Source organism: Gopherus evgoodei, chromosome 1 (assembly GCF_007399415.2).
Source record: "Gopherus evgoodei ecotype Sinaloan lineage chromosome 1, rGopEvg1_v1.p, whole genome shotgun sequence".
Lineage (NCBI taxonomy): Eukaryota > Metazoa > Chordata > Testudines > Testudinidae > Gopherus > Gopherus evgoodei.
The window spans coordinates 343,088,125-343,115,749 of record NC_044322.1 but is presented as its reverse complement, the minus strand read 5'-3'; the positions used below and the strand labels follow the sequence as shown (position 1 = coordinate 343,115,749).

The 27,625-nt window shown below is 45.4% G+C and overlaps 2 protein-coding genes across 6 annotated transcripts in view; one reads left to right on the top strand and one right to left on the bottom strand.

Moving 5' to 3' along the window:
• Positions 1–2,564, bottom strand: part of CCDC146 (coiled-coil domain containing 146) — a 125,514-nt gene extending 122,950 nt beyond the window's left edge. Inside the window, exon 1 of one of the 2 annotated variants that reach the window (XM_030555364.1) lies at positions 2,307–2,564. The gene's annotated coding sequence lies outside the window, so the exon portion shown is untranslated. The remainder of the gene's footprint in view (positions 1–2,306) is intronic. The other variant, XM_030555117.1, reaches the window with a different exon arrangement.
• A 140-nt stretch (positions 2,565–2,704) lies between these two features.
• FAM185A (family with sequence similarity 185 member A) overlaps positions 2,705–27,625 on the top strand; it is a 77,168-nt gene continuing 52,247 nt past the window's right edge. For all 4 annotated transcript variants that reach the window (XM_030556729.1, XM_030556559.1, XM_030556466.1 and 1 more), the window contains exons 1-3: positions 2,705–3,451; positions 5,396–5,505; positions 17,742–17,834. In XM_030556729.1, the coding sequence (XP_030412589.1) occupies positions 2,980–3,451; positions 5,396–5,505; positions 17,742–17,834 (675 nt within the window). In that variant the 5' untranslated portion in view covers positions 2,705–2,979. The remainder of the gene's footprint in view (positions 3,452–5,395; positions 5,506–17,741; positions 17,835–27,625) is intronic.

Sequence of the window (27,625 nt, the reverse complement as noted above, 5' to 3'; positions counted from 1 at the left end):
GAGTCGCAGTGCAGCTTCAGACCATCACGAGGCACAACCGACATGATTTTCACAGATCCAGTAAAAATGTGAACACCACCACCAGAAGCTGCATATGGCCTTTATCAATCTGACCAAAGCCTTTGACTCTGCCAACCATGAGGCTCTGTGGAAAATCATGTCAAAGTTTGGCTGCCCAAGCAAATTTATCACCATCGTAAATCTCCTCTATGACCAGATGACTGCCTCCATCCTGTGCAGTGGCTCTACCCCTGAGCCCTTTGTCATCCAAACTGGTGTAAAACAAGGTTGTGTACTGGCACCAACCCTTTTCTCCATTTTCTTAGCAGCTCTGAAAACATTAACCCAAGACCATCTATCACAGGGCATTGGCATCCAACGTCAGATTGACTTTGCCTATCTTGGCAGCCATCTCTCAAAGAGGGCAGACATAGAAGTTAAGATTCAGCACAGAATTCACTGTGCCAGCCTTGCCTTTGGCAGACTGTCTTGCTGGGTGTTCAACAATCACAAGATCAGAATACTACACTTTGTTTATAAAGTGGTAATCCCAACTTTCCTCTATGGCTTTGAGACTTGGGTGACCAACAGAAAACACCTGAGAAACCTGGAAAATCAGCACCAGCACTTTCTTCAGAAGATACTCAACATAAAGTGGGAGGATCATTGCACTCGCAGAGGCCAACATCTTCAGTGTTGAGGCCCTGATTATTCAGCACCAGCTGAAGTGGAGCAGGCACTGTGTGCGCGTCCCTGACATATGCTTACCAAAACAACTGCTGTACTCTCAACTTACCAAAGAAGAAAGGAAATAGGAAGGCCAGAAGAAATGCTTTAAAGACAACCTCAAGATAAACATCAAGAGATGTGGCATCAACATCACACACTGGGAGACAGTAGCCCCAGGATAGGAATAATGGCGAAGACTTGTCAGAGAGGGAACATCCACTTTTGAGGAAAACTGCCTTCCCTGGTCTCAGAAAAACGCCAGAAAAACACCACCTGCAATGTCTGCCAACAAGCCTGTGGCTCAAGAATCAGACTCCTCAATTACCAAAGGACCCATGAAAAATAAAACCTGTGAAAGAGATCATTCGAGGGATTGCCTACGAATTAAGTATCACTAACAACTGGTAAATCCAGAAGTTACGTCTATACCTGTTATTAATAGTATTAAGCCCCTTACTCTGCCAAAATAGAAGTCACATGTGCCTCTGCTCCTGGCTGACTGATGGCTTGTCTACTCACCACAACTCCAACTCTGCCCTCTGATTCCGCTACAGCCACTAGGATGGACTCCTGCTCTGACCACTAGGTGTCACTGTAACCCACACACCTTCTGGGTATGGTGTTCTGTCCCATCTAGTGGCATCCAGACCACTTAGAGAGATAAAATGAGTCTGCTATCAGCAAGTTGGCTATTAGCTCATGCAATAGAAGCTCATGCTTCAAACTACAGAGGCACCAGGTTCACTGCCACTTGCTGACAACCAGAGGTCTGTCGGCATTACAAGTGGGGGTTTGTCCAGATTCTAACTGGGAAATCTCTGAAGCTTGGGACACGGCTTCCTCAGCTAGTGGAAGTATGTAACCTGCACACCTTCTGAGTGTGGTGTTCTGTCCCATCTAGTGGCACCAAGACCAATAAGAGAGAGAAATTAAAATGAGTCTGCTACCAGCCACTTAGTTTTTTAGCTCATACAGTAGAGACTTATGCTTTAAGCTCCAGGTTCGAGCCCACCCACCGACGACCGGGGTCTGTCAGCATTACATCACCGCCAACCCTTTGGCGTGTAACACCACCCATGGTACCCCAGCTCAGGAAATTCGTGCCCTCCTCATGCCCCTTACCCAGGGCTGGCTCCAGCTTTTTTTGCCGCCCCAAGCGGCAAAGAGGAAAAAAAATAAAAGAGAAACCCAACTGAGCGGCTGCTGAAGTGCTGCTGAGGAGCAAGTGAGGGATTGAAGGACCTGCCGCCCCAACAAGGGACGGAGTGCCGCCCCTTTCTATTGGCCAGCACAGGCACCTGTGTCCCTCGCTGGTGCCTGGAGCAGGCCCTGCCCTCATCGAGCTACCCAGAGTGCCCACCCCATGCCTCTCACAACACTGCCAGGGTGTGCTTCCCCCTGCAGCGTGGACCCTCCACGTGTGCCCCACACCCAGCAGAGTGCGATCCCTTCCCCCAAATACCTCACGGCTCCCCCACCCTTTAGACCCCAGCCCCTCCTTCTTTTCAGCCAGCGTCTCCCCCTCAAGGGACCAGCCGCTGCGCTGAGGCGTCTGTGCCACCAAGGGCTCGTCTTACCTGATGTTTCCTACCCAGTCAGGTTCCTCCTCCGGGGCGTTTTGTTCCCTCCAGGGCCCCCTAGCAGGTGCCTGGCAGCCGCGAGCCGCATGTTTACCAGCCCCAGAGCGTCTCGGGTTGTCATGGAGACACAGCCAACGGCCCCCCCCACCCGCTGCACCGCCTCACTACTCTTTCCCCCTCACTTCTGATTGATGGCAACGTCCCCTCCCGTCCAATAGGAGCAGAACGGCAAAGACCCCACCCTCCTCCGTGGCTCGTGGACAGAGGACTAAACGGCCTCTGAGGGGTCAAGGTATAGCCCGCTGGGATTTGTAGTTCATTCTGCGTCCTTTCTCTATGAAGTTGCTTGGCTCAGAACTACAACTCCCAGCAGCCATCTCGGCTCGTCGGGGTGGGGGAGAGCCTGGCGGCGGCACCCATCAATTTGCTAGTTTAGACTCTGGCAAGTGACTTGTTCCCTGTTCGCCACCCCCTCTGCGAGTTATGTGAGGGAACTGCAGGTGGGGGGCTCCTATGAGGTGTGCGCCCCAGCCCTCGGGCAGGGCGGCCCCATAACCCGTCCCTGTGGTGCCCGCCGGTGGGGGGCAGACCCCCCCCCCTCGCCGCGGTGCCCGGTTCCCATAAGCCGCGCCCCGCGCGGAGGAGGGCGCCGGGATCAACGCTGGGCAGTATGCGGGCCCCCTGCCCGGGCTGGTGGCACCTGGGGGTGAAGGTGGCAGGGGCCCGGCGGGGGCTGTTGAGCAGCTGCGGCCCCTGGCGAGGGACGAGTGGCGGCAGCTGGTCACGCGCTGCCCTCTTCGTGACGGGCCCCTCCAGCAGCTGCGGCAGCCCGGCGGGCCTCGAGGAGGGCAGGAAGCGGGGCAATAAGCCCCTCAAGGAGTGGACGCTGATTGTCAGCCCCTTCGGCCAGCTGAAGGTGCGGCTGCCCTGCCACGTTACCGTGCGCCCCCTGGACCCGCTCCGCTACCCGGACGCGGACAGAGCGCTGGTCACTGTCAGCGGGGTGGACAGCAGCCTCCCCCAGGGGGTGGATCTGGATCGCCTGCAGGTGAAGTACGACGAGGCGCTGAAGGAGATGACGATTGTCTCGGACCACATGGACAGCAAGGCCGCTGTTGTTGTGAAGACACCCATGAAGTTTGGTATGTGAGGTGTAGCTGGTTCAGTGTAGTATTCTGTGTAGTTGAGGTTTGAATATGCACCCTATGTGTCCAATCCCGGTTCTCTTACACACTGAGACATGCACCTGGGCCTGTTCCTGGGTCCCCCTTGTCCCTGGGCTCAGGCCTCTCCTGCCATCCCTTTTTGTAAGACTGACAGTGCTGTTCCAATAGTGCCAATCTCAGGCCTTCCCTCCACAAAATCATGAAACTTTTTTTTTTAAACGGTTCCTTTTCTTTTCCCGTTGATTTCATAGAATCATAGAATCAAAGATGATTAGGGTTGGAAGGAGAGGCTTTAGGGTACACTGTCTTCATATTTTCAAACTTTTCTGTGCAACCATAGGGGCTAGAAATGTACATTTTTATTTGAATGAAAGCTGAGATATACATGCCATCTTTTGATTCCAGCAGCTGAAGCTGTAAGAAAAACACCAGGTATTATGAGAGTTGGCAACACATCAGTGGGGGCTGATATTGTTTTCCAGTTGAACTGGTGATACTGACAGTTGGCTGTGCACACTTGCAGTTCACAGATTTTCCTTACCAGATTTGTTACATGCAGCCAATCCTCCAACACAACCTCCAATTGAGTCAGAGTCACGAGCTGTACTAGCTTGTGTGCTTTTGGTTATCTCATCTTACCAGTTACAAGAACTGGAAGACAATACTGTTTGCAGTCATAGAGACAGGGATGCAAGGGGAGAGGCCTCTTCTTTTCTAGTACAATTCCTATGTCATCCCTTAACAATGAGAAACTCCCTCTGAATCCAGACAGTGCTGTGAGTACAAATCTTACAAACAGCTCAGCTGTACTGCTGAGTGGCACTGGAACATTTTTAATAGTGGTGGTGCAGAAAACCACATCCCTTACCTCCAGTCCGCACCTCCTCCCCCAGAGCTGGGGCTGGGAGCAGGGCTGTCCCTCTGGGGAGGGGGGACCCAGACAGGGGTAAGGAGGCCTAGGCTGTGGTCATAGCTGGGGGTGGAGCTGGCAGCCGCATGCAGGACCAAGTGGAGGTGCGGGGCAGGCAGCTGCAACAGGGGAGCAGAAGTGGAGGTGTGGGGCCCGTGGCCAGGACCTCCAGGCATGGAGCCAGGAGCGGAGCCCCATGTAAAACCTGGTGGGTGCTGCAGCACCTCCCCCTGCAACCCTAGTTCCAGTGTCTATGGTGCTGCCACCAAATGTTGGTAGTTGCTAACCAGGCTTGGGCCAATAGCTATATTATTCCTTAACTGCTTTGCACCAGAGATGAACCCCAAATTTCAGCTAGGCCCAAGGGCTGTTGTTTGGCTAAATTCATAAATGTTTGAGGAACTTATACTACTGAACTAAGTACCATAAATGTCTGTTAAACAATATGTACAGATATATGCAAACATCTTTTTCATAGGCTCATACCTTCTCTCTATACTTACTCTACAGGTACGGTAGTCAATGTACTGATTTCCCTGTACCTCTTCTGCCGCCCCTCTAGAAGCATGTACACACACTGTATATAAAGACAATATTTGTTATCTCAATTTTGAAGTGTACTTTTGAGATCATAGGAATGGCATATTTTAAGATGATTGAAAATTTCAGATAGAGACATACTCTGTGGATTATTCCCTCCAGGAGCCTATAATCCTCTATTGGCTGTACTGCATCTTTTAACAATCTCAGAAGTTGGAGGGTATTTAGGTTTGCAGTACTATCAGTTTATCAAGGAAAATCATGTTGTAAAATAACACTAGGCCAACAGTAAAATAGAAGATGACCGAGCTTTGGAAGAAGATGTGATTGTAGAGTATTTTCAGTGGCTGCTCTGTTTTTCTTCTATGTGTAATTACTATAGATTGAGACCAGATATTACAGTGTTTTAGAACTGTTTTATGTTTCTCTTTAGCACTAAGAGAGCCCCATTTTTGCTTTCATTATTCTAGATTTGGATATCAAGACATCAGGGACTGGCTGTGTGAAGATTCAGAAAATAGACTGTGATAGCTGCAGAATAGAAACTGAGAAGGGGACTAGCATCTTACAATCGATAAAGGTACAAAGAGATCTTCTTCCTCTATACTCATTATTATAAAAGCAACTGTGTATTATGGAATACAATATTATAAGGCCAGAATCTAGTCTTGAAGATATGGTATGCAGTGCACATGCAAGAACACTTGCAGATGATACAATAGCTGATTTCATTGTTTTTTAGTGCACTTACAATATGCAAGTTAATAATCATAGATGGCTTGAGACAGTGAAGAGCTGAGCGCCCTCAACAACAATTGAAGCCAGTAGTCAATATCTGTTCTCACTAAAGTCAATGGCAAAATTGGCCTTGACTTCAGTGAGTGAAGTCTAAAGCCTGTTGTGAGTTAAGGGTGTGCAGCATCTTCCAGGAGGAGCTCAGTACCTCCCAGGATCAGCCTCTGATGTTCTTGTTTAATTTAGTAACAAGGAGAGGGTTTTTTTGGATGCTTGGTTTTTGTTGTTGAGATCATATTCTCTTGACTTCTCAAGTTAATTCAGTTCATCACTGTCGCACACGTGCCCTCTGGATGATTTTTCAGCCATAGATTTGAGTACAACTTTCCAGTTAAATTACTGACAATATTACCATTAAATACCATACATTGTGTTGACATGACCCCTTTTTACCCCAAAGATTTCAGACTTCTCTGCATAGTATGCTATTGTAGAAATACTCACAGTAGGTTCCAACTCTGCTGTAAATCAGGATTAATTTCACTTAAATGAATTGAATTATATTAGTATTAAAATTAATGTAATTCAAGGGAGAACTGATCACAGAATGTGTTTTCAGACACATTCACTTACACTTATTTTTGGAACCAAAAATGCAAAAAAGAGAGAGTTACTTTAACTTCAGAGGTAGACAGTCAGACCCTTAATGGGAGATTTGTCATCAGCTTCAGACAGGATCAGGTCCTACACTGACCAAGCCTTTTATAAGCCATGTACCATTTTCCCTCCAGATTCTGTACTATCAATACTGGACCAGAACCCCTTTGTGGTAGGTGCTATACAAACACAGAAAAAAGAGAAGGCTCCTGCCCCAAAGAGCTTACAATCTAACTATAAGACTGAGATCGGCAACCTTTGGCATGCAGCTCGTCAGGGTAAGCACCCTGGTGGGCTGGGCCGGTTTGTTTACCTGCCACGTCCACAGGTTCGGCCAATTGCGGCTCCCACTGGCTGCAGTTCACCATCCCGGGCCAGTGGGGGCTGTGAGAAGCAGCACAAGCCGAGGGATGTGCTGGCTGCTGCTTCCTGCTGCCCCCATTGGCCTGGAGCGGCGAACAGTGGCCAGTGGGAGCCATGATTGGCTGAACCTGCGGAAGTGGCAGGTAAACAAACTGGCCCGGCCTGCCAGGGTGCTTACCCTGGCGGGCTGTGGGGCAAAGATTGCTGATCCTTGCTATAAGACAAGAGATAATGAATGGGTACAGACAGAGAGGGAACCACATGAAACAACTGTATTGGTCAGCATGATAGGCAACAGTCTCAGCATGCCAGCAGCCTAACAGTTGTGAAGATTTCTGTAGGCATCATGGAAAAGGAGAATTTTGAAGAAGGATAATGAGTTAGTTTTTCGGATGTTTACAGGGAACTTCTCCCAAGTGTGAGAGGCAGTATATGCCTAAAACAAACATTTCAGTTTACTAGAACATAGGAAAACTATAAAGCACTAAATAATATATGAAGCAGGATCTGAATGAGCTCTCCCTTGAAATCTAGTGATGCACTGGGGGATGAGACTTTAGGAGCAGACTGTGTTTGCATAGACATGCCTACTCTGCCTAAAGGCGCAGCATGATGGAGCTACTTTGCCGGAATGATCAATTTTGGCTGGCCTTGGGATGTAGATCACTGAAGTATTTGAATGCAGGGTAATGAAATGTTGTAATCCTTGTTGTATGAGTAAAGGGCAGCAGAACTGTCCTTAGCATGCCCTGATTGAGGGTTTCCCCTAAACTGAACCTCACTCACTAAGCAGAGGGTAGGGATGCCAAATCCCAGTGAAGAAAAGTATGGATGGTGACACATGTTCCTATGTGATGATGTGGATGCTGCTCAAAGAGTGCTAATGACAGAGCTGATTAGACTCAATAGAGAATTCTTGTTTCTGGTTGGTGATTCCTAGAGCTGTCAGATCTAGGAGCTAAGCTTGAGGGCAGATCTACACTACAGCCTGGATCCATGCTCTTGAGATCGATCCACCAGCGATCAATTTAGCAGGTCTAGTGAAGACCCGCCAAATCGACAGCAGATCGCTCTCCAGTCGACACCTGTACTCTACCCTCTGACGGGTGGAGCTGGGTTAAGTGACAGAACCTCAGAATGTTATGTTGTGGGAGCAGTGACCAGTGATGGCAGAGAAGCAGCAGTAGCCATGGCAGTGGCGGAGAGGCAATAGTGGCCAGTGATGGCAGAGAGATGGTGGCCAGTGGTTGTGGTGGCAGACAGTGGCAGCGGCAGCAAAGAAACAGTTGTAGCTGCAAGCGAGTTGAAGAAGCATTACTTGATGCCCCTCCCCCAGTCCCTGGGGTGGGAGATGAGCCCTGTGAACACATCTCTGAATTCTGGGTCTTCACTAACTATTGACAGCCAACTGTGAGTGGGGTGAAGCAGAGGGAGAGGGGAGTGATGTGTTAAAGAGACATTTGTTTGTCAGACTTTCCCACCACAAGGTAAGAAACTGAGGCAAAGGACACTGGCCCAATGCACTGTGGGGTCGGGTTTGTTTATGGTTGCATGCTTTTCAAGGTGGTTTTGATGTTTTCCCAAATTAATGCTTGGTTTCTTTTTCTTTTTATTAAAAGTTCTTGTTTGCTATACACAGACTCTGTGCTTGTGAGTGGGCAAGTATTGCCTCTTAGAGGTGCCCAGGGATGGTGGTAGGTTTTCCCAGATTGCTGGTTAGGAGCTCGAGCCAGTTCTGTTTTGTATTGATAAGAGGAACCCTTTTATATTGAAATCGGCTCCTGTTACTGCCATCTCCACTTGGGAAAAGGGGTACATACGTAAGAGTTAGTCATATTTTTTCTAGTAACCGCAAGTGATTAAAGGCCAGAATCTCTATTGTATCTTGCATCTACTGGGTGTAGTGAGGAGAGGGCTTCAAAAAGCCAGTTGAAATTGTGATCCTGAGGCTATTTTCACTCTTGCCCCATCATAGTTTAGAGTAGCCTTGTGATTTCTCTAATCTGTTCTGGCTTCCTGAACTCCCCTTGCTGTCCCCCCCAGAGGCCAGATGACAATCACTGGAGTATAACACAGGATCCCTCCCCTCTGGACATACTCCTGGAATGTCCCCTGTGCCAGAGCCTCACTGGAAGAACCTTCAGCTAGGGAGATCTGGCTCCTTCATACCACCGTAGCACAGATGGGTCCCAGTAGGGGAGAGAATTTGGCCTGGAATGTTTTTTTTACTTAATTTAGTAAGAACATAAGAAATCACAGGACTGGATTCAAACATTTACTAAAATGAAATGTCACTAGATATTTTTAGACTATAAGGTTTCTTTCTTGTACTAAAACCTCTGTTTATCTGAAATATTTTTATATGGCTTTCCTTTTTTAAAAAAACTTTGCACTAGTTGCATTTACTCTTGCACTACTATGTGTCAATAGGGTCACACTCATGCAGACACTAAAGTCCATGGTGGTACTCATGTAAGCATATGCAGGATCAGGGCTTATGATACAAGTAAAATTACAACATCTTATTACTTAGTCAAACCACAAATTGTGACTGGTTAGCCAATTTTTTTAAGTAGTATTCTGGCCATTTAGAAAAAACTTACAAAATTATGTATGTCTAGTGTATTTATGCCGCTGATTTAGAAAATGTCCTATAATAGCAGTGGGAAGAAAGATGATTAGAAGAGTAATAAAGCGATCTTAACTACTTGGAAGTGCATAGTAATTGAAGTTTAAATTACATTCTAAGACCTCAACCCTGCAAAATGATCTGCAGCTCCTGAGCCTTATTCCTGCGTAGTGTTCTTTTGACTTACATGGATGCAAAGTCCCACATTCTATTGCCCTCTACTGGCTAGAATCAAGAAGTGCTTGACTGCATTATAGAAATCTTCTGTCTTACTTCAGTTGTCAGAGGCTATCCACCCACCATTGTGATCTGGGAGTGTCACATTCCTGTTCTAGAAATGGACCGGTTACAGAGCTTGTTTATACACACATGTTCTTCATAAGTTCCTTTAATGCTTGGCGAGGTATGGCTGCAGTTTGTTTAAAAAAGATATTTTACACAAAATGTCACCTAGTAGCTAAATAGTATAATACAGTTTAGCATTCCAGTTCAGGGAGGAAGGAGGCCCCTTCCCACTAGATGAGAACAAAATATGATGCAGTCATCCCAAACCATTGATAGAGTGGTCTGTTAGAACAAATGATTGTGTAGTCATTCAGGAACACCAACGAAGGCAGATTTTCACAGTCGCAAGTTCTGAGATTCTTAGTATAGGTCTAGGCAAATTATGCATTGGTCTTTTTAATCTTCTTCAGAAGATGAGTTTCTGCTATCACATGTGAAATATTTAATGTCTTTAGAGCTCGTTCTACATTCAGCAAGAAATAAGGGCTATTTTGATTTCTTCCTCAATTTTTCTTTGGTCAGCACAGAGTCCTTCCTGCATTGAGAAATAGGGCTCAAATCAGGAAAGATTAGACTTGTGGATTTTTTTGGAGTACAGTAACACTCTCAGTATGCTATGTGCTGCTCAGATACAGTGAGATTATACAAAGGTTGCTAACCCCTCTTGTCAAGTGCACAGCCATATCTCAGGTTACGCTGCAGACTAATTGAACAAGAATTCTAAAATAGAATCTAACCTCCTGGGGTATGGTTTATTAATATATGTTATAGCCCAGTATGTGCTAAGAAAGCCACCTACATTTGTCAGTTTTCCACAGGTCTCCCTGTCAGTTTCTCACTAGGTTCTGCAAATAGTCCTTCATCCCTTGTTGCAGGGTTCACAACAGTCCTTTCCACTCCTCAACTGCAGAGATTCTCCATTGCCCCTAGGTTTGCAACAGCCCTTCACAAGCTCCTCCTGTGGTTTACACAAACCTTTTCCAGGCCCCTTGCCTGAGAAGACCTACAGCCATTACTGTTCCTTTAGGTCTCTTCCTCCCACCTCGTTGCCACTTGTTATGTCCGGGTTTTCCTCTTTACTGACAGAGTGGCTGGGCATTTATATCCTGCTTCATGTCCCAACAGGCCTTGGTCTCAGTCACATGCCCCCACTGGGGACTAACCCAGAATGCCTTCCCTTTAAGGGGCAGAGACTCCATAATTGGAGTGCTGGGGAAGGCCCTTAATTGGGTGCTGACCCTTCGTACAGAGGTTCTTATTACCAAAATACCTCACAATCTGAAAACACAAGTAAAAGGGATGTGAGAGAGGAATAAAATGTATACTCAGTAGGTTTTTTTGTAATTAAACATCAACCATTGTACTTGACCCTTGACTAAGCCATTAGTAGTTGGTTAATTTCTTTTAGGTGTCATAACACTAAATTCCTAAGATTTCTTTGAATTGTCCCCTGAAGGATTTGTTGTTCGGCCCTGATGCTGATCTCACTTACTCCAGTTTGAAAATGTCAGAGGAGAATTGAGCATATACTCCCAGCAAAAGCATATGACCCTGGTCTACCCTGAGTAGAGTCTCTGATATCTTATTACTGTATATAGAATGGATCATTTTCCATATGGAAGTAGAGGAATAGCTTAATAGCTAAGTTAACCGCAACATTAAAATGAGTTTAGGACTTTATTCTCGCATTAGGAGTTCTTACTCTTGCATTAGTCTTTGAGTTTTCTTTACTGTTTTAATTCAGTTTCTAACCTTCTTTTCTGCTTGCATGAGCTGGCACTCAGTTCCATTTACTCTCCCGTTCAATCAGAGTGATTAACATGAGAAATTATTGCCATAAATTTTCCTTCTATTGATATCGTTGAGGCTAGTGAGACATCAGATTTCAGTAAGGCTTGCTCAATCATTTTTATCACTGGCTAACTGTGCTCCATGGGAGTTACTTTCAAGTGCAGGTCAGCCTGTCCTGCTGCACTGGAGGCTGTGGTTTTAAAAGTATCAGGTGCCCACTGGCTTGGATTTAGATTGTTGGCATCCTCCAGAATTCACCAACAGGTGCCCACTGGCTTGGATTTAGATTGTTGGCATCCTCCAGAATTCACCAATTCAACCCTGATCTTATAAAATAAAAGCCTATAGAACTTCTTGTCCTCCTGGTTTGTATGTATTGTTGGAAGCTCTTGGAGCAGTATTAAAACAGGTCCCCCATATTGGAAACTAGGTTCCACCCATCCAAAATGCCCTCTTATCTTAATGTAAGTGCTGTCATCTGGCATGAATCACTTAAAATTTCATTTGCTTATTTCCATGTATGAAAGTACTTATTACTAAATAACTCCCCATATTATTTAGATGTCCTAAAATTTTCAGACCTGCCTGCTTGCATTGCATTAGGAAGTTTACAATTGGAGGGAGGGGAAGCCCCTCAGGAATGATCCCCTCTTTTTATGTACTCTTAAATGTATTTTTATCTGAGTAACATCTGTCACAAGATATATGCATAGTAATTCACTGAAGGGTGGCATGTGAGCTCTCTACCACGCGTCAGTAGCCCACTGGTCATCATAATCATTGCAAAATATATGTACAGATAATATTTAAGGAGTTATGTTTCTGTGCTGAAAATTATGTTCTTAAGGTCTTGGAGTTAGGGCAGGTTTCCAGGAGGTGACAAACCTTGGAAATATTCCTTTCAGCAGGAGTTAACAGACACTTCTCTCCCTCTCTGGCCCTTTGGATATTGTGTGTTGTATGCAAATAGGCATACTATGCCAGCTGAAAAATGAGAGATTGTGAAGTGTATGAGAGAGGAAATCTACCAGATGAAACAAACAGCAGGGAGTGTCCTGTTTATGAATAAAGACAAAGGATGGGACCAGTATATCTTGGAGTGGAGGGAATGACAAAGAAACAATGACAGGAGGGGCACAGCCAACCTGGTTGTGAAGTTCTGCAAGGATTTTGGGCAACCAACACTTGGTTAGATATGAGAGTTTCTTGTTAATTAAGTCTAGGCCAGGGGTCGGCGACCTTTCAGAAGCAGTGTGCCAAGTCTTCGTTTATTCACTCTAATTTAAGGTTTCGCGTGCCGGTAATACATGTTAATGTTTTTAGAAGGTCTCTTTCTAAAAGTCTATAATATATAACTAAACTATTGTTGTATGTAAAGTAAATAAGGTTTTAAAAATGTTTCAGAAGGTTCATTTAAAATTAAATTAAAATGCAGAGCCTCCCGGACCAGTGGCCAGGACTCAGGCAGTGTGAGTGCCACTGAAAATCAGCTCGCGTGCCGCCTTTGGCACCTGTGCCATAGGTTGCCTACCCCTGGTCTAGGCTTTAGAGGTGAGGGTTCATAGAATCATAGAATATCAGGGTTGGAAGGGACCTCAGAAGGTCATCTAGTCCAACCCCCTGTCAAAGCAGGACCAATCTCCAACTAAATAAGATTTTATTTTGCAGGTAACCTTTTGTTTCCAATACTTCTATTTGTTACTACTTGAATCTCTAAGCTTGTTAAATAAATTTACACTTCATTTCAATATAAACCTGTCTACATGCTGTGTGTTAAGTAGAGAGGTGCTCTGAGGTAGAACTGGTGAGCTGGAGTATATTGTTTCTTTGGAAGCAGCAAATCTGCCCAACTGGACACTCACATTATTCACAGGAGCTGCACACTCCAGGGAGACACTTGGAGAGTTGGAATGTGCCAGTTGCTAATCTGTAAAGCAGGCCTGCAGAACTCGTAAAGCGGTGAGGGCCATATTACTCCAAAGAAAACAGCTGAGGGATGAACCCCCTTCCTAGCCCCCCCAAAATACAACACACACACCCCCAGCGCCGCCTGCCCACTCGGTTCGTCATCCCCCCCATGAAATAAGGGGAGGGGGAAAGGGGGACAGTTTGAAGGGATTTTCTGGGGCTATGAACTAAGCTGGGAAGGGGAAAGGGGGGCAGTGTGAAGAGATTGGATGTGACTGTCCAACACACAAACACAGGGGCCGCAGGGAGCCCTGGGAGAGGGGGCAGCAGTTGGGGCAGGGCAGGTAGAACAAACACACACACTCACTCACACTCCCCCTCTCTTCCCCTGGGGGGCGTTGAACTGTCTGCGGGCAGCCAGGAAATCCCCATCACTACGGAGGCTGCCCTGGAAGCAACCAGCACAGTAGCCTCGCCTCGCCCCTAATGAATTGGGGGGTCTTGGCCCAGTTCTCCCCTCCCACAAGCTATGGCTCGAGCCCAGGTCGGGCACCCCTCCCCTTGCTCTGCACTTACCAGCTCTGCCTCGTGCCCAGTGCTTAAGGTGACCAGATGTTCCAATTTTATAGGGACAATCCCGATTCTTGGGTCTCTTTCTTATATAGGCTCCTATTATCCCCCTTCCCCTGTCCTGATTTTTCACATTTACTCTCTGGTCACCCTACCAGCACCTCCCACCTCAGCAGGCCCCGGAAGTGACATACCCGCTGTATTTTGAGAGGGAGATGGAGACACAGACACGTGCACTTCTGGCTATTAGGGCAGTTGGAGCACGGCACGCGCATGCGGGGCTGTGAGGTTGCTCCCCCACCCCCCAGGCAGGGGGCGAACCTAGGGCCGGTGCAAGGATATTTTGTGCCCTAGGTGAAACTTCCACCTTGCGTACCCCCCCCCCCAGCACATCGGTTCATTGAGGGGCAAATCCTAACAAGCCTTTATAGATCCCAGGGGCTGGCTGTGCCCAGGGGCTGCTCCCCAGACCAGGTTCCCCCCCACCCCCTGAACTCCCCTGGAGGGAGCAAAGCCCCTCCCCACCCCCTCCCAGCAGCTCCCACCCCAAGTCCACTCACTGGCTTTGGGCCACTGCAGCCGCCCTGCAAAGGCAGTGATGTGGCTAGTGGGGAGCAGCCACGCCCCCTGCTCCTCCTGCCCAGGCTGCAACTCACCCCCCCGGGGGTGCTCCTGCAAGCTGCAGTGGATGCATGCGGACGCCAGCCTGCCACCGCCGCCCCTCCCGGAGCAGGCTCAGAGCCCTGTGCCCCAGTGGCTCACATGCCCAGGAGCTGCAAAGCCCGAGCGTGGTGAGGGGCGAGGTGGGGGGCGCATGGGGGCCGCCGACCTCATGCATCTGCTACAGCCTGCAGGAGCCCTCGGGGGAGGCGCTGGGCTGCAGCCTGGGCAGGAGGGGCGGGGGGCATGGATGTTCCCCGCTAGCAATGCCGCCGCCTTTGCAGGGCTGCTGCCCCCCTGTGCCACGCTGGCTCCTTCATGGCTGGGGCTTGCCGCCCCTGCAAGCCAACGCTCTGGCTCTCTGGTGCTTCCAGAAGGCAGCTCCTCCATGCCGAGCCAGGTCATCGCTTTTTTAGAGTTATCATATTTCAACAATCAAAAAAGAGGATGGGGGAGATCCCCACCCGAGTCCCGCCTCTATCCCCTCCCTCCCACTTCCCACCACTCTCAGAACCCCTAACCCCCCTGCTCCTTTTCCCTTGACTGCTCCCTCCTGAGACCCCACCCACCCTAACTGCCCCCTAGGACCGTACCCCCACCTGTCCCCTGGCTGCCCCAACCCTTATCTCCACCCCCTGACAGCCCCCCAACAGAATTCCTAACCCATTCAACCCTCCCCCTGCTCCCTGTCCCTTGACTGCTTTGATCCCTCTCCACCCCTGACTGCCCCCCCAGAACTCCCAACCCTCCCCCTGCTCCCTGACTGCCCACTGGGACTCCCCTTACCATCAAGCTGCTCCAGCCGCTGGCTCCTTGTGGAGTGAAACTAAACAAGCTGCCGAGCACCCTGCCCCTCCCCTGCAGAGTGCTACGATGTGATGCTGAGGCAGGGGGAGCAGTGGAGGGACTCTGCCTGCTGGAGGCCAATGGGAGCAGCTAAATCGGACCGAGTTGCCCAATCAGCCGTGCCGCACTCCGCTTGAGGGGGAGGGACGGGAGGGAGGAAAAATCCCAGACAATTGCACCGGCCCTGAGCAAACCCGACAGCTGCACTCCGCCACTTGCCCGCAGGCCGCACAGTGAACCCACGCGGGCCGCATGTTGTGCAGACCTGCTGTAACGTAACCATGAGGCCTGCAAAGCCTAGAGAGGAATGCTTGTGTTGCCCATGGCTGGTAGAGTTGGGGAGCTGACCCATGGTAGTCATAGAGGAGGCTTCCTCATGCAATGGGCAGGTGGTAGTGAGGTGCCTCACAACCCTGGGTGCCCTGGGAAGCATCACAAATACCAATTCCAATTTAAAAAAATCTCAAATTAGACCTTAGTGGTGAGAGTTTGTTGCTTTTTTGGAGTGCTATTGTTAAAAACAATTTTAGGTCTCAATCTAGCAAAGCACATGAGTAAAGTTAAGCCTCTGTTTAAGTGCTTTGCTGGTTTAGGCCCTCAGATTTTATACTCAAATTTATTGCAGAAACGTTCAATACAATTAGTCCTTGAAATAATACTGTCATACATTATTATTTTAATGTCTTGGTGTAAATCAATTAGAAGTACTTTGAGAACAGCTTAAGCTTTTCTGTATTTCCTGACTGAGACAGTCTTTGTAAACATCCTTGCTCTTGCTCCCTCAAGACCTAACTTTTGTGCATCTTTGAGACATCTTCCTCTTTAAATTTCATTAGTTTAGTGACTTCGGCAGTAGATTTCCTGTTTGTCAGAAGTTTATTTACTTTATCTTCCCTTCTTTCTGACATTATTCCTGAATCACTGTCCTCTGTTTCATGTTGGTTCTGTGCTGCAGCCAAATAGCTCCAATTATTTCTGAAAAGAGGGTACAAGCACCAGATGTTAATGTAATCTTATTTGAATTGCTGAACTTTTATTTTAAGTTAGTTTCTTTTAGGAAAATAGAAATGTGAAATACATTGTTTTGTTTAATTACAGAGCATTGGCACTGTTCCTCTTTGCTCTAAATTGTTTTGTATCTAATATGCAGGAGAGTTTGGTCTGAGTAAAAACTGCAGTATATAGTCCCTATATAATAATCTGCACATCCAGGTTAAAGTCCTACTTCACCTAGGTCCCAGGATGCAATGCAAATAAACCCCAAAGCCCATCCTTTTTAAATATTACCTTTGTGCATTCAGATTTCCTATTTTCTGCAGGTGATTGTTTCAACCATCCATTGGTTCTATTGTAAAGAATGAAATAAACATGGTATAATAGCTTGAATTTGTTAGCCAAACATATTTCCTTTCCTTTGCATGCCTTTAGTATGTGTTTCATAAACTGTTAACATATAAAGCTACCTTTTAGATATGCTTTCTGGTCAGATTGGTAGCCAAAAATGCATGATTTGTAGAGAGGAGGGTAAGAAGTCTTGGTGAGTCTTTCACACGCCCTAGTAAGATATTACTTAGTGACACTTGCATCTCAGGAGAAGCTGTGTGTCCTTAAAGCTGCTGAGTAAGTGGAGTGATCATATCAATTTCTGAGGAAGGGGTAAGAGAAAAGAGGGTCATAAATAAGAAAGATATTTACACCCTCTTTTGCTGAAGACTTATTTGTTCTCAAGCTGTAGACCCTCAGCTGCCTCCCCCTAATATGCTGAGCATTTTACTGGTCTCTCTCTCCTGGCTAGTATTTTCCAATAGAAAGTGAAACTGATAAAACTTGGTAGTGGTAGGTTTTGGGACTTGGGGCAAAAATTACCCAACTTCTATCAATTAAAATTACCAAGTGACTTTCTAAGGCTTGATATGTGTACAATGACATAACATTTTAACACAAGCTTGGTATTATTGGAAACCTCGCATTACAGGATTTCAAGTGGGATGAACCACAAAATATTGTGAAATTATTGGCATTAAAATGGTATTTTTTATTTTAAAAAGGTAAAATCATGTTGCCTTATGTTATTATTTCCATGTTTAAGTTAGTGAGACCATTTGGCTCTAAAATATTTGCTTTCACAAGAACTGGGCAGAGTGAATCCACTTGTGTATATTTTGAATCATAAACAAAAATGAATTTGGTTTTAGCCACAGTGGAAAGATGTCTACTTCAATATTACTTAGCAGTTTTCCAGAAGAAGCTCAATAAGTGGAATTGCTGAGGTTTGCAGATTTAGTGATTTGAACAGTGGAGTTTGAAAAAACCAAAGATAAACAGAATCTGAAACTAAACTATTTTGATACATATATTTAATTATTTTTCAGAGTCATAAAATCCATGTACGAACTAAAGGAGGCAAAGTGATCTGTCTGGGAACTCTTCATGGAAATGCAGATATTCATGCAGCAGAGAAAAGTGTAAGCAAAAAGTGAAGTCTTCACTTTTGGGGATTGTTATATTTATAATTCAAGTTGTCTGATGTAAAGTAGGTAAATGCTGAGAAATGTTTACGTACCGTAACTTGATTCTGATCAGCTAATCTTCATCTCATTCTTACCTGGTCTACCCTCTATCTGGTTGTTGTCTTTTTCATATGGCTAGTCCACACAATGCATTAGTCCACATCACAGGGATGTAAATTCTAATGCACACTAACATATTGCGCACTATCTGGCCTGTATGTACCCAGCTGATGTGCGCTGAAAGTTCCCTAGTGTATGTTAATGTACTGTAGTCTGTTTGAAACAGGATTACATTCAAACACATTAGGGAACTTTTACTGACTGCTAGTAGTGTCCACACAGGCCAGATAGTGATGCTAGTGCAGTGGTTCTCAACCAGGGGCGCGCGTACCCTTGAGGGGGGCACAGAGGTTTTTCAGGGGGTACATAAACTCATCTAGATGTTTACCTAGTTTTACAACCGGCCACATAAAAAGCACTAGTGAAGTCAGTACAAAGTAAAATTTCATACAGTGACCATTTATACTGCTCTGTATACTGTACACTGAAATGTAAGTACAATATTCATATTCCACTTGATTTATTTTATAATTATATGGTAAGAATGAGAAAGTAAGCAATTTTTCAGTAATGGTGTCCTGTAACACTTTTGTATTTTTCGGGCTGATTTTGTAAGCAAGTAGTTTTTAAGTGAGGTGTAACTTGGGTGTACACAAGACACATCAGACTCCTGAAAGGGGTACAGTAGTCTGGAAAGGTTGAAAGCCACTGTGCTAGTGCACATTAGAATTTATACCCCTCTGGTGTGGACTAATGCACCGTGTAGACAACCCTTAGACTGTTAGCTCTTCAGGGCAAGAACTGTCTTTTTCTTATATATGTACATTGTCTAGCACAGTGGAGCCCCAGTCCTTATTGGGGGATCTAGTCACTACATCAATACAAATAATAATAATGAAGAAATTCTCTCTCACTTGTGGAGAGATCAGAGACCGGAACTCAAGATTTCTTATTTTGTCTTTTATAAAGTATGTCAGTTAAATTACTAAACTAAGATTCAAATCTGGTATCTTGCTGACAAGACTACTTTTTGTATCTTTGACTGTTTAACTTGCTTCATTTTAAATTTTGCACGTGAGGTCAATCTATAAATATGAATTCTACCATAGTAGATTTAAATGCTAATTTTTGTTAATAAATAAAAATCATTCTCCTTTTATTCTACCATAGGAACAAATTAACTATGGAATAAGTAGATGCAACTCTATCAGTTCAAGCTTAGCTATGACTCCTTATATTAGGATTAAATTGTCCAAAATTTTGAAATATGGGTGCCTGAAATAGTCATCTAAATCCATATTTAAGTTCCCAATTAAGAGTGACTTGATATTCAAAAGTACTGAACACCCTCAGCCAACACTAAAGTTAATGAGAGTTAAGTGTCTCTGAATCAGTTGATTTATTTACATTCTTTAATATGGATTTAGCTGCGTAACTCTAGGGCAACCAAGTTTAAACATGTTGGCCATAACGTTTTAACAAAAATTGTGTACAAGATAGTGTGCAATGGATCTTAATCACATCTAATAATTTCAGGACTGTAAGGTCAACAAAACTAAAGCAGAAAATGGTTTGTGTATATCTGGGTAGTTGTTAGGGTAAAATACCGGTGCTGAATGAGAGTATGTAATCTAATTATTCAATGGTAATACTAATCATACAATGTAAACTGAAGAGTGTAGTTAATACAAACCAGTTTTAAGGTAGAAGTAATTCATATTTTCCAGCAGATGGCATCATAAAGCGAGTTTCATGCCACTGTGCTTCATTTGCCTTTCTTAATGGTAAGAGAGATAAGAGTATTCTCTACAGCTACCATTCCTTAGACCAGATCTGGGCCCCTGCTTCAGTGGTGCAAAGGGACTCTAAAGCTGTCCTAACTAGACAGCTGAGAATTCCTCTGACTATGCTACCCCCGCCTGACCTTTTAGCATACAGTCATCTGGAGGAAGCGTGTGACTTGACCTTGGGCCTAATCTGAGGGGCCTTTGCTTTTTCAACTTAAGTAAGATTCAGGGTATGTCTACACTACAGGATTATTCCAATTTTACATAAACCGGTTTTATAAAACAGATTGTATAAAGTCGAGTGCACGCGGCCACACTAAGCATATTAATTCGGCGGTGTGCGTCCATGGTCCGAGGCTAGCGTCGATTTCCAGAGCGTTGCACTGTGGGTAGCTATTCCGTAGCTATCCCATAGTTTCCGCAGTCTCCCCCGCCCCTTAGAATTCCGGGTTGAGAGCCCAGTGGCTGATGGGGCAAAAATCATTATCGCGGGTGGTTCTGGGTAAATGTCGTCAGTCATTCCTTCCTCCGGGAAAGCAACGGCAGACAATCATTTCGCGCCCTTTTTCCCTGGATTGCCCTGGCAGACGCCATAGCACGGTAACCATGGAGCCCGTTCAGCTTTTTTTTTTTTTTTTTTTTTACAGTCACCGTATGTGTACTAGGTGCCGCGGACAGAGGCGATACTCCAGCGCTACACAGCAGCATTCATTTGCTTTTGCATGATAGCAGAGACGATTATCAGTCGTTCTGTACCGTCTGCTGCCGGTATAAATTGGCAATGAGATGACGGTTATCTGTCGTTCTGTACTGTCTGCTACTATCATGGGTGCTCCTGGCTGAGGTTGGCTGGGGGCGCAAAGGCAAAACTGGGAATGACTCCCCAAGTCAATCCCCCCTTATGGTTTCTAAAAATAGAGTCAGTCCTGCCTAGAATATGGGGCAAGTGTGCGAGAGAACCAATGTATCAGAGAGCACAGCTGCTCTGTGTCAGATCCTGCAGAAATGATGAGCTACATGTCATTTTAGGGGGTGCCACTGCAACAACCCCACCTGTTGCTTCCCTCCTCCCCCAAACTTCCTGGGCTACCATGGCAGTGTCCCCTCCATCTGTGTGATGAAGTAATAAAGAATGCAGGAATAAGAAACACTGACTTTTTAGGGACATAAAATGAGGGGGAGGCAGCCTCCCGGTGCTATGACAGTCCAGACAGGACATTAAGCAGTGCAGGGGAGAGAAGCCCAGCATGCCGCTGCTATGACAGTCCAGGCAGGACAGAATCTTTTTTTTTCACATGAAAGGGATGGGGCTGATTGAAGCTCAGCCCCCAGTTGCTACGATGAAGACGGTTACCAGCCGTTCTGTACCATCTACTGGGAATGACCGAGAATCATTCCTATTTTCACCCAGGCGCCCCCGGCCAGCCTCACCTGAAGCCAGCCAGGAGCACTCACGGGTTGATAACAAGGATCAGTCCTACTGCACCGTCTGCCACCGGGCAGGGGAGAGGAGTGGATACTGCTCTTCATTGCTGCAACATCGCGTCTACCAGAAGCATTCAGTAGACATAGGGTGACATTGAAAGAAGTCAAGAAACGATTTCTTTCCCTTTTCTTTCACATGGGGTGGGGGGAGTAAATTGACGAGCTATTCCCTGAACCACGCCAGACAATGTGTTTGAACCTACAGGCATTGGGAGCTCAGCCAAGAATGCAAATACTTTTCAGAGACTGCTGGGGACTGTGGGATAGCTGGAGTCCTCAGTACCCCCTCCCTCCCTCCATTTGAGTCTCTGGCTTCCCATTACGCTTGTCACGCAGCACTGTGTAGCCTGTAGATTTTTTTTTCAAACGCTTTGGCATTTCGTCTTCTGTAACGGAGCTTTGATAGAACAGATTTGTCTCCCCATACAGCAGTCAGATTCAGTATCTCCCGTACGGTCCATGCTGGAGCTCTTTTTGGATTTGGGACTGCATTGCCACCCGTGCTGATCAGAGCTCCACGCTGGGCAAACAGGAAATGAAAATCAAAAGTTCGCGGGGCTTTTTCTGTTTACCTGGCCACTGCATCCGAGTTCAGATTGCTGTCCAGAGTGGTCACAGTGGTGCACTGTGGGATACCGCCCAGAGGCCAATACTGTCGATCTGCGACCACACTAACCCTAATCCGATATGATAATACCGATTTTAGCGCCACTCCTCTCGTCCGGGAGAAGTACAGAAACCGATTTAAAGAGCCCTTTATATCGATATAAAGGGCCTTGTAGTGTGGATAGGTACAGCGTTAAATCGGTTTAACACTGCTAAAATCGGTTTAAATGTGTAGTGTAGACCAGGACTCAGAGTAATGTAAGGGGCCATATGTCAAAGCAGATTCACTTGTTTTACAACATACTAGCTTTGGCTCTCTTCTCGTATATGTTGGTGTAAATTAGGATTAACATAAGTAAGTCATTTTGTCATAATCTACTCTCATTTACATCCATGAATTGAGTGGAGTTACTCCAAATTTACCCTGGTTTTACCGAGAGTAGAATTTAGCTATGGAGTTGCAACAGTGTAAAGCCAGTGTCAGATCAGAATCAGACACATAAGTATTTCACGTATTAGAATGTGACATTTGTATCGTAATACAAAAGTACAGCCTATCTAAAGATACTCTAATGTAATGGATGCATTTTAACCTTAGAAATATTACTATTTTTTAATATAAATGTTCTGCTAAAATGTGATTTTTTTTTTGAAGCAATAAAACATTCAAATAAATTTCATACAGCTTTTAATATTTGGAAATGTACTTTGCTAAAAGCCCATAATAATTTACGTAATATAGTTAAGGACTACTCTGCTCTCAGTAACACCTTTATAAATCCACAGTATCTTTATATAGATCATTGGAGTAACTTTGAATTTACAGCCGTGGCACTCGGAACAGAATTTGTCCCATCATGTTTATCTACAAAGTAATGCAGTATTTGGACAGTCAGTTTTTAGAGTGTGATATTAGGCTTTTCTCAAATAGCAGTTTCAGTTAGTAATCAGGCTGCATTATATCTGCAATGTGTGCTGTTGTTACACTTTTGTTCCATTAGTGGTAGTCGTCATTATGTAGTTATGGGTTTGTCAGCATTTCCATTATAAACCCGGAATGTGTGGGGTTTCTAGCTATGTTCTATAATTTCTTCTGGGCTGAAATTGGACACCCAAGATTTCAGCCACAAAGGGAGTTGTTTTCTAAAACACTAGACAAAATGAAGAAAAGTAAGAAATGGTCAAGGTGCTTATAAAACAAAGAATGAGAGCAAAAATAAATAAATAAATACATAAGAAAGAAAATATAGTTTGCTTCTTACTTCAAGTATTTTTTATTGAGACTTGGAAATTAATGCACTATTGCAAACTTGTCATGAAAATTGCCCAGTCACAAAATCTACTCACTCCTGTTTACTATACTGATGAATGAACTAATGATATTTTACTTGCCCACCTAAAGAAAACTAATGACCCTATGCATTTAGGTAAAATGAGTTTTGCAAGGCTGAAGTAATGCATCTAAAAAGTATAACTGAGTTCAAAAAAGACTTAGATGTGTTCATGGAGGATAAGTGCATCAGCGGCTACTAGCGAAGATGGAAAGGGACACAACCCCATGCTCTAGGTGTCCCTATACCTCTGACTCCCAGAAGCTGGAAATGGACAACGGGATGGATCACTTGATAATTGCACTGTTCTGTTCATTTCCTCTGAAGAAAGTGGCACTGGCCACTGTCAGAAGACAGCATACTAGGCTAGATGGATCATTGGTCTGACCCAGTATGACCATTCTTATCTTCTGATCATCCCCAGAAGGAATGGAATTGCCCAAGAATTTCTGGCGGATTGATTGGTGAAAACACTTATTTCGGTGGGAAGTCATTGGCTAGTCTACACTTGTAGGGTCTTCTATAACACTTAACAAAAACCAAACCATTCAGATTCTGCCAAAAATCCATAAAAGATAAACAATTCAACATTAAAAATAGTCACAGTGAGGAGCCCCCTGTTTTACCCATCTTCCTCTGTTTACAGTATGTGTCTTAACTGTGTATCCTGCTTTTGTGGGCATGCACTTTGGGCGAGATCTGAAGTGATTTTAGAATTTTGAGGTGCCTTGAAATGCTCATTCCTCACCTCAGTAACTTTCAATAGTAACTAGCTGCCTCATTGCACTTCACCTCAATAGCAACCATTGCATCCAGTAACAAATAAGCACGTTAGCTGTCTATCACTGATAAAAATGTTAAGCGGTGAAATTGTTAATGATGTTAATATTTAAATTGTCATCAGCAGGAGCCAGAGTTAATACCCCATGAGGATAAATGGGGAATTTCACGCCTCTCAGAACTATTGTTTCAGGCTTTCTTTGCGTATTCAGGAAAGCAGCTCTGCAGCTTTACACTTAGGCTGTATCTACACTAAATGTGTTTTTGCTAGAATTTTGCTGCCTGTATTTCCGTTCCACTGATAGTACCAATGATGGCTTCACTAATATAGATGGGGCTCCAGGGAGTCACCAACATTTTAAACAACATGACATCTAATTCTGTTCTGAGTAGGTCTTGATGACCTGATGCTTAAAATGCCAAGAACCACCATTGCCTTGGCTACACTAGCACTGCAACAAGAAGAAACTAAGGCCACATCTACTCTACAGAGTTAAGTTGACTTAAGTTAAATCAATGATCATAAGGTGCTTTAATTACATCAGTTGTGCACGTCCACACAATTTTCTTTGCATTGGCGGAACATGTCCACAGTCAATGCTCTTGCACTGATACAGAGAGCATTGCATCGTGGGAAGCTATCCCACTGTGCAACTCACCGAGCTCTGGGAATGGATTGCGATGCATCATGGGGGTGTGCTTACCATCCCATGATGCAGTTTGTTTTGTCTCATCATTTCATGGGCTTCCAACTTAGTTTCGTGACGTTTTTTAACAGCCCTTGTAAACTGTGCACTTGCCATCACCTCTGCCTGAAAGCATGGATCCTGCACTGCTGACCAGTCTGGTGATGAGCATTATGAACACAACGTGACTAGTCCTGCTGTATTTCATAAGCTATGAAACAGAAAATGAATCAGTGGTGCCTGCCCTGCTGTGTGCCATGTAAAGAAAGAAATCAAGATTGCTGCTGACATTCCCGGGGCAGCTGCAAACGGTGGACTGTCAGTACTGGGCTCGAAAAACAAGCATCACGTGGTGGGATTGCATCTTGATGAATGTAGGGGATGACGAGCAGTGGCTGCAGAACTTTTGGATGCGCAAATCCACCTTCCTAGAACTGTGTGGGGAGCTCGCCCCAACACTGCAGCACAAGGACACCAGAATGGAGAAGCGAGTGGCAGCTGCTGTGTGGAAACTGTCAACTCCAGACTGCTCCCTGTCAGTCGCGAGTCAGTTTGGAGGTGGAAAATCCACCGTGGGGGTTGTGGTGATGCAAATGTGCAGGGCCGTTAATCGCCGCCTCCTACAAAGGACTGACTCTTCATAACGTTTAGGAAATACTTGATGGCTTCAAGGCTTTGGGATTCCCTAACTGCAGCAGGGCAATAGATGGAAGACATATCCTTCTTTTGACCCCAGACCATCTTGAGAAGGAGAACATCAACTGAAAGGGCTACTTCTACATGATCTTGCAGGCACTGGTAGATCACTGGGGCTGTTTCACTGACATCAATATGGGGTGGTCAGGAAAGGTCCATGATGCACACATCTTTAGAAGCACTGGACTGTGTGGAAAGCTGCAAGCTGGGACTTTCTTTCCAGACCAGAAGCTTCTAGTGGGGGATGTGGAAATGCTCCTGAGGGACCTGCCTATCCCTTGCTCCCATGGCTCATGAAGCCTTACACCGGGAACCTAAACAGCAGCAAGTAGTGCTTCAACAACTGGCTCAGCAGGTGCCAAATAACCGTTGGATGTGCTTTTGGCAGATTAAAAGGTTGTTGGACTGCCTTTTGTGCAGGTTAGACCTTGGTGAGGAAAGTATTCCTATGGTCATTGCAGCCTGCTGTATTCTGTATAATATTTGCAAAGCGAAGGGAGAAAAGTTTTCCCAGAGGTGGAGGGTTGAGTTGATTGTCCGGCTGCTGAGTTTGAGCAGCCAGATACAGGGCAATTAGAAGGGCACAGCAGGGTGCTATTTGAATCAGGGAGGCTTTGAAGGAACATTTTGACAATGATTCCTAGGAATGTGTCTTTATATGAAGCCAGGCAATGTTTATTTGGCTCCCTGAAGGACCCCTGTAGTGCTTGCTTCCTGAGTGTTAATTGTACTGAGCAAATATTCCTGACAATAGCCACTGTGTTTGAATGTTAGCATCAACTAGTGTGTGTATGACACAAATACAAAGTCAATTTGTATAAAAGAATAAAGTTTAATAGCAGAACAAAACACAAATATTTCTTCAAACAGGGACATGGAAATGAGGAGCAGTCTTGCAATTTGTCTCTCAGAGCTATGTGTAACTCCAGCTTTTATTCTGCAACCAGTCTCTAGGGGTGGAATGCAAGGGGTACTGCGAGGGACCGAGAATATGCATGGAATGTGGTGGGGGTGTTTGGGGAGGGCATGGAATGGAGTTCTGTGTTGGCTGTAGAGGGACTTGTGCATTGATGTGCTCTGACTGCAGCCTAATGAGGGACTTGAGCATCTCTCTGTGTTGCTCCAGTAGCTTAATCATCCGCTCTCCTGTCCAGGCTATCCAGCCTGAGTCTTTCATTGTCTCCCTCCATGCTCTTACTTCGCTATCTGCTATATCTGTTGACTTCAGCACTTCTTGAAATAGGCTCATCACCTTATCTGATGGAGGCACTCTGCCAGTGTGGAGGGGTGGGTCCTCAAGGGTACATCTGCAGAAGCCAAAGAAACAATGAATAGATTCTGTATTGTGAGTGTGCTCATGCCTGTGAAATCACAAAAGTTGCGCCTCTTTCTCACTGTCCCTTGGCTAGCACACAGCTCAGCACGAGTCCCAAACATGGTGAGTTCATAGATTCATAGACTCTAAGACAGGAAAGGACCTCAAGAGGTCATCGAGTCCAGTCCCCTGCCCTCATGGCAGGACCAAATACTGTCTAGACCATCCCTGATAGACATTTATCTAACCTACTCTTAAATATCTCCAGTCAGCAGGGTGGGAAGGGGGAATGGTCAAGAAGGTAACAAGGGCCTGGGTGGTCTGCAAAGGGAATTCCTACCAGCACCGAGGGAGACTATTCTGAATATTGGTACCCTTTTCCACAGATGGGTAATCAAACCTGATCTCTCCCTCCTGAGGGTAACCCAGGATGCAAGGGTGCATCTCCTGCATGCCATATGGCTTCAGACTAGCTCCATATGCTGCTTGACTGTGCTGCTCTGGTCCCTGCAGAAATGATTACCAGTTTGTGAAGCAAATTTTCCCACAGTGTGGGGAGAAACAAGGCAGCTCTGCCAACGAATCTTCAATAGAAGATTGCAGAATAGCTGCAGGAAAGTTTCGTAGAGATCTCTATGGAGGTTTCCTGGGACCTCCCGGTCTACATTAACATCTTTTCTGCCAGGCCCCTGCTGTATATCTGTATATGCTCTGTTGTTAATTTCTTTCCCTTATCTGTCCTTTATCATATAACAAAATACATGAGAGCTCAATCACCTCTCACCATGAAGTATCAAAGCAAAATGCATGCTTACCTATGCTCGTGTCCCCTGCTTCAGATATGCCAGAGTGCTGGGACTGGCTATACCCCTCTGGAGTCAAAAAGAGGTCCTAACTCGCCATGCTACCAGATCACCCTGTTGTGTGTTTCACCTCATCCTCCAACTCCATTTCCTCATCTACACTTCATCCTCAGAGTTGACTGCGCTGGCCACTGCCT